The 11,689-nt window shown below is 38.9% G+C and overlaps 1 protein-coding gene across 1 annotated transcript; it reads left to right on the top strand.

Annotated features, from left to right (window-relative positions):
* The first annotated feature begins 248 nt into the window (after nucleotides 1-248).
* usp12b (ubiquitin specific peptidase 12b) lies at nucleotides 249-10,931 on the top strand. The gene is made up of 9 exons (XM_055210980.2): nucleotides 249-542; nucleotides 2,039-2,119; nucleotides 2,615-2,828; nucleotides 3,154-3,419; nucleotides 4,506-4,582; nucleotides 4,690-4,773; nucleotides 4,957-5,154; nucleotides 5,493-5,571; nucleotides 8,373-10,931. Exons 1-9 carry the CDS (start codon nucleotides 348-350, stop codon nucleotides 8,472-8,474), a joined length of 1,296 nt encoding a protein of 431 aa, XP_055066955.1. The 5' UTR covers nucleotides 249-347; the 3' UTR covers nucleotides 8,475-10,931.
* The last annotated feature ends 758 nt before the right edge of the window (nucleotides 10,932-11,689 follow it).

Raw genomic sequence — 11,689 nt, 5'->3', positions numbered from 1 at the left:
TGTGCAAACTGAAAGACCTGACTGTGTGGTTTTTGAGGTCGGCTCGTCTCATTGTCTTTTCTCCTCCTTTTCCTCTCTCCTGCGGATATATAAAGCACATACATTAGTTAAATGAACATATGGCGACCGGAGTGTACATGACTCTCCATACGATAAAAGATCAGTACAAAAGTAGAGCGGCAAGAATGGAAGAAACCTTACTACGCTAAAGGATTGGTTCATGAATATTAAATACCTTACGTGTTTGACGCTCCCTTTGGACGGTCCAGGAAGGTTACCAGGCAACGTCACCGCTACGTCATTAATATTCATGAGTCAAGCCGTCGCCGTAGTAGGTTTCGAGCTGGATGTATGTGTATTGCGCAGCTGCTGCACTGAGGCGACGCTCCCTCATTCCGCTACGAGCTGGACCGACTGAAGGATTCACCGGAACTTCAGCCCGTGCGGCTGTCACAGTTTTAAATAGGGGTTCGGTCCAATATGGCGGCAGACGGATGGAAATACTGATGACAGTCCGAAAGATCGCCTCGATTTGTACGATGGTGAGTTTTTATTCGCATTAGACAACGTTGTCCCGTCCACTATCTAACCTGTGTTTGGCTTAGCTTGCTAACAGGGCTAGCTCAACGGCTAACAGATAAACAACCCTGTCATGGTATGGCAGCACATCCTCAGAAAGTTTGCACATCTCGCTGTCTATGTTGGTGGACGCATTAGAAGTTTGGAGATGTCGTTAAACGGACTTTTTTGAGCATTATGTGTTTGATAATTTACTATTTTGCTTAAGGGTCAAATGTGTAGCCTAGCGTATTAGCGAGCGTCACACACATAATGTCCATGTTTGATTAGCCGGGCGGATCTCTCAGATTCAAGATTTTTATTTGTCACTCACATAGTTATGGTATACAACTAGCAGTATAATTCAAATCTGGTCAACTTTACAGACTGTGCAATAATAATTAAAAATGTAACAGACTGAGTAAGAAGAGAAAATCTATTTACAATCAGAAAAAGTAAAAAATTAAATAACCAACAGACGAATTGGATAAGGTGACATGAGTGGAGCAGATAGAAAATGTTTATATAACTTTACAGTAAAGTGCAGCATGCGTTGTGCAGTGGGATATTGAAACTGAATGCATTATTTCCACAATATGCACAATAAGTGGAAAGTGTACATATTATTATATATATGACGTAATGAGGGAAGAAACTCTTCCCGACTCTCTCTGTTGTAGGCTTGTTTTCCACAAAAAAAAAATCTGTTTTTTTATTTAATAATTAGGGGATGGAAGAATAGGGGTCATACAGATGACGTCATGCATACAGTGTCACTGATGCTGTTTTTGTTGTATTTTATGTATGAGGAGCAAAACTCAAAGGCGGGGTTTTAAAGTGGGATGATTAGACAGTCACCTACCATTTAAATAATTTTTAAGTAAAGCTGTGCTTTATATGATGTCATTTTTAAATGTCATTTGTATTTACTAAGGGTGACCATTTAGTTGTTTCTCTTATAGAGAAACCCTTGATTTATTATATCAATTAATCAAGGCTAAAAATAGCATCAACTTCCTTAGTTACCAGTGTATACTAATAATTGCAAAGCTCTCCCATCAGTTATGAAGATAAGACACGTGGATTTATTTCATGTTGATTTTCCTTGGGTCATCTCTGTGTCCTTGTGCTCTCCAATATGTGAAAGTTATGTAAGAGACTTTGCTGCTTACCTATGATTCATATGTTTTGGATCAAGATGAACAATTCCCGGCGTACATATACCAGAGGCATTTCTGTTTCTGCATTTGAGAGCTCATAAATTGTACCCACAGATACTTAAAAACAGCTTTGCTTTTCATGTTCTCCCCTGGTGAAATTTATTGTGTCCACTTGCTAACATCATCCTGTTAATGCCCAGCCTGGCATCACAGTCCAAAAACAGGATGTTCTTGTTTGTCTCAAAAAGGTCTGGGGTGTTCCTGGCCACTTGGGTTATTTTATGGAGAGTAGAGATAAATCTTATTGCTGTTCTCTGTAGGGCGCCAATGCCTCTGCTTTGGAAAAGGAGATTGGACCGGAACAGTTCCCTGTTAATGAACACTACTTCGGACTGGTCAATGTAAGTTTGTGTTATTTTCTATATCAATGAATATGCTATAAATAGAAGATGACTTTTTCAAATCACTTCCACATTTTAAAGCATCGGGAAAGGTAATGTACCTGCACTTAACCTTAATGGGAAATTTGGCAAGCGTGCATAACAGGCAACGAAATTAAAGAACCTGTCCATATGTCAGGCAAAGTGTTCTGATCTCTGAACCATTAATTGCTAAACTAAAGTGCTGTCTTTACATCAGGGGTTCTCAAGCTATTTGGGGTCAGGGACTGCTTACAGGGGAGAACATTTTTTAAGGACCCCATTATAATTATAAAAGTTATGAAGCATATATGCATATATTCGACACAAAATTGAATACAGCACCATTGTGTAAGTCATAACAAATAATTTTGTGGAGGATCATGGACTCCCCAGGCCATAACTTTGAGAACCCCTGCTTTATATACCCTACCACATCACTCATTGTTCTCTTCTTTGTCCAATGTGGTCACTCAGTTTGGCAACACCTGCTACTGTAACTCGGTGCTGCAGGCACTGTACTTCTGCCGGCCGTTTCGGGAGAAAGTGCTTGCGTATAAGGTCCAGCCACGCCGTAAAGAGAGCCTGCTCACCTGCCTGGCTGACCTGTTCAACAGCATTGCAACTCAGAAGAAGAAAGTGGGAGTCATTCCACCAAAGAAGTTCATCTCCCGACTGAGAAAGGAAAATGGTAAGAGAAGAGCCCGGGTGCTACAATAAGAGATTTGATTGACAGGAAAGGCCATAAAAAAATAAGTGATATAAACAATTTACATTTAGGTAGATGCTTTCATCTAAAGTGACTTACAAACAGTTAGGAAAACAACAGAACAATCTATGGTCTTAGGTAGTCAGTAATATGAGAAGTTACTTTAAGCTTACAAAGGTTCAACGTTTATAGATGTCATTCGTATTAATAGCGGTTTTGAAAGCACTCTGCATATAATAGAAAGTCAATCACACACAAAGCCTTACCTGTGTGTCTACTTCCTAATGCTATAATCATTACTTTACAGAATTGTTTGACAACTACATGCAGCAGGATGCCCACGAGTTCCTCAACTACTTGCTCAACACCATTGCAGACCTGCTGCAGGAGGAGAAGAGCCAGGAGAGACAGCAAAATGGCAAGGTAATGCAGAATGGTGGTGGAGGAGGAGGCGGCGGGAGCAGCAGCAGCACAGGAGAGGGTGAAACAGAGGAAAAGACCCAGCAGACCTGGGTGCATGAGATCTTCCAAGGCACACTGACCAATGAGACGCGATGCCTCAACTGTGAAGCGGTGAGTCAGAGGAGGTGAAGTGAGTCAGAGGCACTCTCAAAAGTCTTCTGCTTGTCTTAATGAGATGTGGCGATGTGTGAGGTATTGGAATCATGTTGGACTTTGACTCTTTTAGTTGCATAGATGTGAGAAGTGGACAGTTTTAAATGGCATTTACAAATCAAAGCTCATTTGGTAGGGAATTGCGTAAGCAGCGCAAAATGACATAAAAAGCCTTTTGCTCATGATCTTATGAACAACAGAGCAATTTTTGTAGTGCATAGTGACATGGGATAATTTAATATTACTAGGTGTTTAGCCCTATTAAAGCTCACGTAACACACGAAGTACCTATAGAGTAGTATTACATCCTTTATGTCTCCGAAGAGTCTTTAGTTTAATCAGATTTATAAAAGAAAGATTAGCTTTACCGATTCTTTCCGATAAAGTACGAAAAAATTCAGAAGGAGGAGTTACTATCGCGGGAGGAGCGAGTACGAGTCATGCAACACTATACAACACTGTTTAACTTATGATTCACTACATGTTCGTGTCATTTATATAACATGCACGCGCCTATTTCCAACATAAGACAGAAGTCTTATTTGCCGCATGCAACTCATGACCGGTTGGGAATTTTCAATGAAATCCAGCACATCAAACACACGCAAAACTACGCCGCTACCCCGGATAATAAACTTTATCCATTGTTTCCATAAGACTGGCTTTCTTCTCCTTACATCCAAAAACCCACTTCGTGCCATTGTTGAGTTTTGAAATTAAACAAAGCTGTCGCGTAATGTGATGTTTGTAAATTCTAGCGTCTCCCTCTGATTGAAGGGTGGGCGGGGTTTTCCGAGGAAGTGCCCATAAAAAGAAGTGATGCGTATAGGAACCCCTGAAACGTCAGCTGGACGCGTAATCGAAAAAAAATTCCGAAACTTGTACGAACCCTAGCGAAGTGCATTCGGCACAGAAATACTCTGTAACACGCCCAACTGCTTTTTTGACACTTTGCCTACGTTAAGCATGAGGAAACATGCATGAAAGTCAGAATGCATGAAATACAATTGAACTACCCCTTTAAGATGTCTCTTATGTCTGTAGGTGAGCAGTAAAGACGAGGACTTTTTAGATCTTTCAGTGGATGTGGAGCAGAATACCTCCATTACGCACTGTCTTAGGTAAAGCCACAAACAACAACAATATTACACCGTTCAGTTGGTGTTTATTCTGTTAAATGTTCAGAAATGTTATTGGAGATGTTACAACATGTAATCTGCATTTTTAGGGGTTTCAGCAACACAGAGACCTTATGTAGTGAATACAAGTACTACTGTGAACAATGCAGAAGTAAACAGGAGGCTCAGAAAAGGTATGTAGTATAAAGACTGATAGGGCTAAAATGACATGGAGGAGCCTGACACTATAGTTAGGCCCATGTTATTGTTCTTCATCGCATTAGTGTGTCGATTCTGTAGTTTCATACTGGTGCATTGCACAAATGTAGTAGCTCACGCAAGTAAAGATCAGACATTTCTTCATTTCTTCCCTTCAGGATGCGTGTGAAAAAATTACCCATGATCCTTGCCCTGCACCTAAAGCGCTTTAAGTATATGGACCAGCTTCATCGCTACACCAAGCTTTCCTACCGCGTGGTCTTCCCTCTGGAGCTGAGGCTCTTTAACACGTCTGGGGACGCCACCAACCCAGACCGATTGTATGACCTGGTGGCAGTAGTTGTTCACTGTGGAAGGTGCGGTTTTACTTTTGACATGATACAGATAAGGGCATTAGTCAATTTAACCAATGCTTTCACTTACGTTTATGTTCTGGATAGAGGGTGTACATTAACTGAAGAGCTCAGCCTAATGTTCAGAAGTTGCTAATGTTTAAAACACTTTGGCTGACTTACAAGACACAAAACGTCTGGCCGTAGACTGCAAATGAAATTATACTAAACAAATACGCTAGTCACATGGCTCTTTGGTCCAGACTACTCCTAATCTGTCTTTGGAGAATGTCCTGTTGCGTTTAGAGTGCTTTCATGCATTTTTTCGTTTCAGCCCATCATATTTTGTTTTTCTTTTGTAGTGGTCCAAATCGAGGACATTATATTACTATAGTGAAGAGTCATGGCTTCTGGCTTCTGTTTGATGATGACATTGTAGAGGTAAGTCTTAATATTATTTTGCTGCAATAAATCAAAATCCTTCGGCTCTAAAGGTTGTGTCCGGGTTGAGTGCACAGCGCAGTAAATCAATATTTATATAATATGACCATAAAGTCCAATATACTTCGGTTTAACGTAAAAATAAAATGCATGTCTATGCATGTTGTCTATTGACTATGCTGTTAAAAAGTAAATCCATCTGTATAAATGGAAAACAGAAGTAGAACCATCTTGAAAAAAACAGTTTCAGTTCAGCAAACCCAAAAGTTTTTTCCAGATGTGGTTGTTGCGATATGTGTAGATCCTCATCATCAACGGTCAGGGTGTCTGGACCCTGTCTAGCAATACACAGTAGCACATCCATCATCCCTGCCTGTCAGGTAATTATGAGCTTGTACAGCTGCCTCAAGTGCCTGTCTGGATTTGACTTCACATGACCCAAATACCTTGAGTTTCTTTGAATGATGTGAACTTCCGTAGAAAGGGTGAGGTATTGGTGAACCAAGATTCCTGCTTAAATTTGGCATAAAAAGCTACCGGTAGTTTGGAATAGAAATTTGTCTTGATTTTTTTTGTTAAACATTCTTTTCAGTACCCTGTACATATTGAATACCCAGCAATTACCTCCTTATGATTGTTTAGTGTGTGATTTATTTTTACATTGTTTTAAAAGCATACCTTTGAATAATTTAGAACGCATCTACAGTAAGACCATCAACGGCTGTAGATTTATAGTGTAAAGTTGCTGTGTTTTGGCATAGATGTTGTGTCACAACAAGGTAGTCCAGACAAATATTTACAAGTTCACATGTTGTAAACACAAACCTTCCAGTGCTTTTACCATAAACACTACATACAGCTCTGAAAATTCCTTGCAGCAGTCGTTTATTAAGCACTGTGGTGGTGTGTTCTGAATAACATGGCTAGGTAGAATAACAACCACTCTGGCATCACTCTGGTTGCGTGTTTAATGTTAAAGCGAGGTGTGCATTTTCTGTTTTTTCCATTATCCAATGTCTTCCCAATTGCACATCTGGAAGGAGAGAGACAGGACAGCTGGCTGTTGATGGAAATTTCCACCATTGAAATACTTGAATGCTAGTCTGTTTGTATATTCTGAAGAACCATTAAAATCCTTGAGGTTTGTAGGGAAAATAAATACCTTTTTGCTCAATATATAGTGCATACGACTGACTTTTGAATGCATGTTAGATTTCACTCTGCATTTCTGGTTTACTTTTTTAAAGGTTTATATGATGTATTTCTTACTTCATATTCATTTTCCATGTTTTAAGCAATACTTGGTAGTAGTAGTAGTAGTAGTAAAGGCCAATTATAGTCGTGCGTAAGGTCTACATCATAGGTTATCTGTAGCCTCTGCATAGCGTGACGTGCACCTCGCCAAATTTTTAACAGCATGTCAGTTCTACACGGACTGCAAGCACTGTGATTGGTCCACTAGAACCCCTCCCATCAGGTAAAAAAAACTGCATCATAGGTATTTCTGTTTGCGACGATGAGAACAAAGATGGGCCAAGTTGAGGTGTGATTTAGCTGAAACTGCAACAAAAGTTGCTGTTTATTTACTTCCATCACTGCTGGTCTTCTCAAAGCATACACAACAACAAGTTGCTGCTTTTTCATTTCTGGGTTATACTGGCCAAGCTGCTCTTTCATTGATGGGTGAATATGAAAAATATACGTATCCTACGCCGTTGTGGCTACGCTGTAGGACGTACGCACAACTATAATGAGCCCTTAAAGGATTAGTCCATTTTCGTAAAAAAAAAATCCAGATAATTTGCTCTCCACCCTGTCATCCAAAATGTTGATGTCTTTCTTTGTTCAGTCAAGAAGAAATTATGTTTTTTGATGAAAACATTCCAGGATTTTTCTCATTTTAATGGACTTTAATAGACCTCAACACTTAACAGTTTTAATGCAGTTTAAAATTGCAGGTAAGGAAATGAGGTTTCTTATCTAGTGAAACAATTGTCATCCACGGCTTCTCGTCTTCCTCCGGTCCTGTGACGCGCCAGCGCGACCTCACGCAATGTGTCATCACATCAAGAGGTCACGGATGACGTATGCGAAACTACGCCCCAGTGTTTACAAGTGTGGAGAAAGAGGATCGTTCTGACGTTGTTGTGTCAAATGATACAAATTAATGTCTTTGTGTCAGTTTATTGTTTAAAATGGTCTGCAAATGTGCGTTTCATATATGTAACACGTGACCTTTCGATGTCATTACCCAATTACATGAGGTCGCGCTGGCGCATCACACAGCCAGAGGAAGACGAGAAGTTGTGGTTTAAAAGTGCTTTTTTTTTTTCTTGCTAAAAATGACAATCGTTTCGCTAGATAAGACGCTTATGCCTCGTTTGGGATGGTTTAGAGTCCTTTGAAACTGCAATTTTAAACTGCATTAAAACTGTTAAGTGTTGGGGTCCATTAAAATGAGAAAAATCCTGGAATGTTTTCCTCAAAAAACATAATTTCTTCTCGACTGAACAAAGAAAGACATCAACATTTTGGATGACGTGGTGGTGAGTAAATGATCTGGATTTTTTAAAGAAAACGGACTAATCCTTTAACTGTCATTAGGTCAAACAGCCTCAACCTTGCATCATTGGCTGAGCCAGTGTTATGTTTAGTCCCGTTTGGCTGTTCATACAGACAGCAAGTAAATTCTGCATTTGCTAGCTTCTTAGAAATTACACATTTCACTTTTGAGGCACCTGGTTATTTCCCCCCCTCATTTTCCATAATATATGATAATGTATTTTCTTTTCCCCTCACAGAAAATAGACGCCCAAGCGATTGAAGAATTCTATGGTCTGACATCCGACATCTCCAAAAACTCTGAGTCAGGGTACATACTCTTTTACCAGTCTAGAGACTGAGACAATGGGAGTGACTGACGGAATTGGAGGGCGTGATTCGTGAGGGACAGAATCGGGCAGATAGGGAGGCTTGGGCTCTGTTGCCTGGCTCAGCTCCCTTCTCCATCCCCTCTCAGTCAAGTCCCTTTTCATCCAGGCTTATCAATGGAGCTTTGCACCAGAGCATCAGGCGGGTCCCAGTCAGGAGCAGTTGATGCCAGAGTGACCTGGACACAGCACAGTAATCACCAGTCAGTCTGGTTAGCTGTCATCTCACTCGCCTGCTTCGTGTTGCTCGACACACACAAACGCACATATACACACAGCTGTGAAATGAGCTACACGTACGTCATTGATGGCCTAAGAATGGACGCTGTTTTTTTTCCCACCACACAGTAACGGGGTTCATTTTGTTCATTTAATTCTTTGCATCACATTATGTATTGCCATTCATAACGTCATGGTCAATCTAAAAATCTTACAACGATTTTCTTCATCCTACAGAGAAAACTCGCATCTGCAATGTCTAACCTGGCACATCATGCTATTCATGGTAACCAGCTAGTTATGAATGTGTAGCAGAACAGATTACTTATCATTGTAACTGAGCAATGTTAAGTGGCTGGTAGGGATTTAAGATCATGTAGGGGATTTTGTGTGAAGTGATGGGTGTGGTGCAGAGAGGATTGTGAGGTGTAAAGGATGTGGCTTGACCTAAGAATACTCTTTTGGTATTCATTGAATGTAAAATTTCAATAGATATTGTGCAAGCGAGTGTAAAGTTTGGATTTGATATAGTGCACATTTTTTGGTGCACTTAATATAGAGCGTGACCGATGGAAATACAAGCTAGGGATTTATATTATTCTAAATATAAGTCCATGTATATTGTATAGTAACCAAAACTGCACACATTTCCACTCGTATCACTAACACTGTGTCCCTGTGAAATCGCCTTATAATGCTGACGTATTCAGTTCGGTCTGTTAATAAAAGAAAAGTTGGATGATTTAACCAAGCTCGCTTATCTCTAGGGCTGTACACTCCATTATAGAGACTTGCATTAAGTTCTGCGTAATGTCAGTAACTCATCCCTAGATCTCTATTGTCTTTTCCTTTGCCCTGTTAATAGGTAATGTTTTACCTGAACCTTAATTGGAAATGAAGCACATCTGTAGGGTAAAGTACAAGTGTAGGTCTGTCTGTGCAAGTCTCTAAAACCTGCATGGCTGCTTTGCAGTGGTTATATTGGTTAAGATCTTGTTAAAGCGATTCAGTTTCTAGTACAGATAAGCCCCTTCTTTCATTTGGCCATTATATACGTATGTCACCATGCGATTATTAGCACAATTTTACACAGGCACCCGGCAAGGTTAGGTTTTTCAGCCTTCATCTTGCAAATGTCCATATTAGCAAAGTACAAGGAGGAGTTTCCTGATTTAATTTTATTCCAACAAAATAGTTCAGACTGAAGTGGATGTTTAATAGAGAATGAATAAAGGTATTTTATGTTCAGAGCTTTTCCAACACTGGTTTTATTTGATTGTTTATTTGACAACAATGCGCTTTAATCTGTAAGGGGACCGTCATGACTGACAGTGCTGCTGATTGTTAATCCATACGTCATGTAAAGTCTACTTGACATCAATGCATGCATTGTATAACAACTGTTGACATTGTTATAAAGCATGTAAACAAACATCACAGAGGCTTTAAGCATTTTACTGGCATTGTGCGTCTTAAGTAGACTCAACTATATGTTCAAATAAACTGACATATGGTGCCATGTAAATTACACATTTACACATGCTATGTAAATTGTGACATCACTTTTGAATAAGGCTTACCCAAGCCGAGTTAACTGGATATTATTATTTTATTTTTTTAATTTGCTTGTGATTTAGTAGTTTTTGGGGAAGGAATGTTTCTTTTATTTATGTGTAATTATAAATGTTATATTAACTTTTTTTGACGCTCTCATTTTTATACATTTTGCTAATTAGTCCCTTGTCTGAACACAGGCCAGGGCTCTTGAATGACTGTTGAATGAGAAACATAAGGGTGATGATGTTTGCTTGGAATTGATGCCATAAGCTTGAAACAAAACATGAAGTCATATGATAGTCATATACACAATTACGCACTGATCACTGTAACAGCACCCCGAGTGTTTGGTAGTTTTGGCATTGGCAGGCAGACAGAAACTACATAAAGACACGAGACAAATGTAGTGGAAAGCTGTCATACTAACATTCACAAAGAATTTAGAGTGACACTAGTTTTGTGTTTCATTCCTGCCCCTTTTCTTAACATTGTCAAGATGTTAATTCCGTATACTGCGTTTGAAAAAGTGCACTTTCGATAAAGCAATGTACAAATTGTAAGCCAGATGTATATTCTGGTTTTGGAGTGGATGGTGTGGATGAAAGTTGGGACTCAATCACCCTGTCCCTATAATAAAATAAACAAAAACGTGAATTGTTTCTGTTTTTATATTATTACATTAGACCAGTGGTTCTCAAACTTTTTCATTTCGTGACCCACCAAAATATATTTGTATAGAAATGTGCAGAAAAATACATTTAGAAATACAAAAAAAGTGTTCTCTTTTAAAAAATAGCTGTTCATATTTTCATTGTCATTGGATGAATTGAATTTAAGTTTAATTGCAATCCCATAATACCTGATATCAAAACTATTGCAATTAATAGGCCTAAACTGTTTTTGTGTCATTCACTACAACAACCAAGTGACTTTGCACGACCCACACTTTGAGCACCCCTGCATTAGACACTGCACCTACTGTATGTAGTGTTAAACAATCAGCAATATGTTAGGAAATCAGCATTTTAAAGATGAGTTTAATGTGGTCATGTTTAGTTAATCTAAATTTGTTTAAAGACATATCATGAAAATCAACTATAATTTGGTCCCCAGTGCTTCTATCAACTTAAACTTGATAAAGAACAACCCAGTAACCTGCGTTCAAATAACCACACTTGCGTTTTTTGGACTTAACCACTTGACTACTTACATGACGCATTTCCTGTATTTTGCCCAAGTGTTCTAGTGGGCAAAGTAGTGGGTAGTAGCAGCAATTTGCACCAAAACGTATTCATTTTTTATTATAACTTTATATATATAATATACATTTTATTATAATTTTATAAAAAATTTATATATATATATATATATATATATATATATATATATATATATATATATATATAAAGTTT

Source organism: Misgurnus anguillicaudatus, chromosome 21, assembly GCF_027580225.2.
Source record: "Misgurnus anguillicaudatus chromosome 21, ASM2758022v2, whole genome shotgun sequence".
Lineage (NCBI taxonomy): Eukaryota > Metazoa > Chordata > Actinopteri > Cypriniformes > Cobitidae > Misgurnus > Misgurnus anguillicaudatus.
This window is presented reverse-complemented; position numbering and strand designations above follow the sequence as displayed.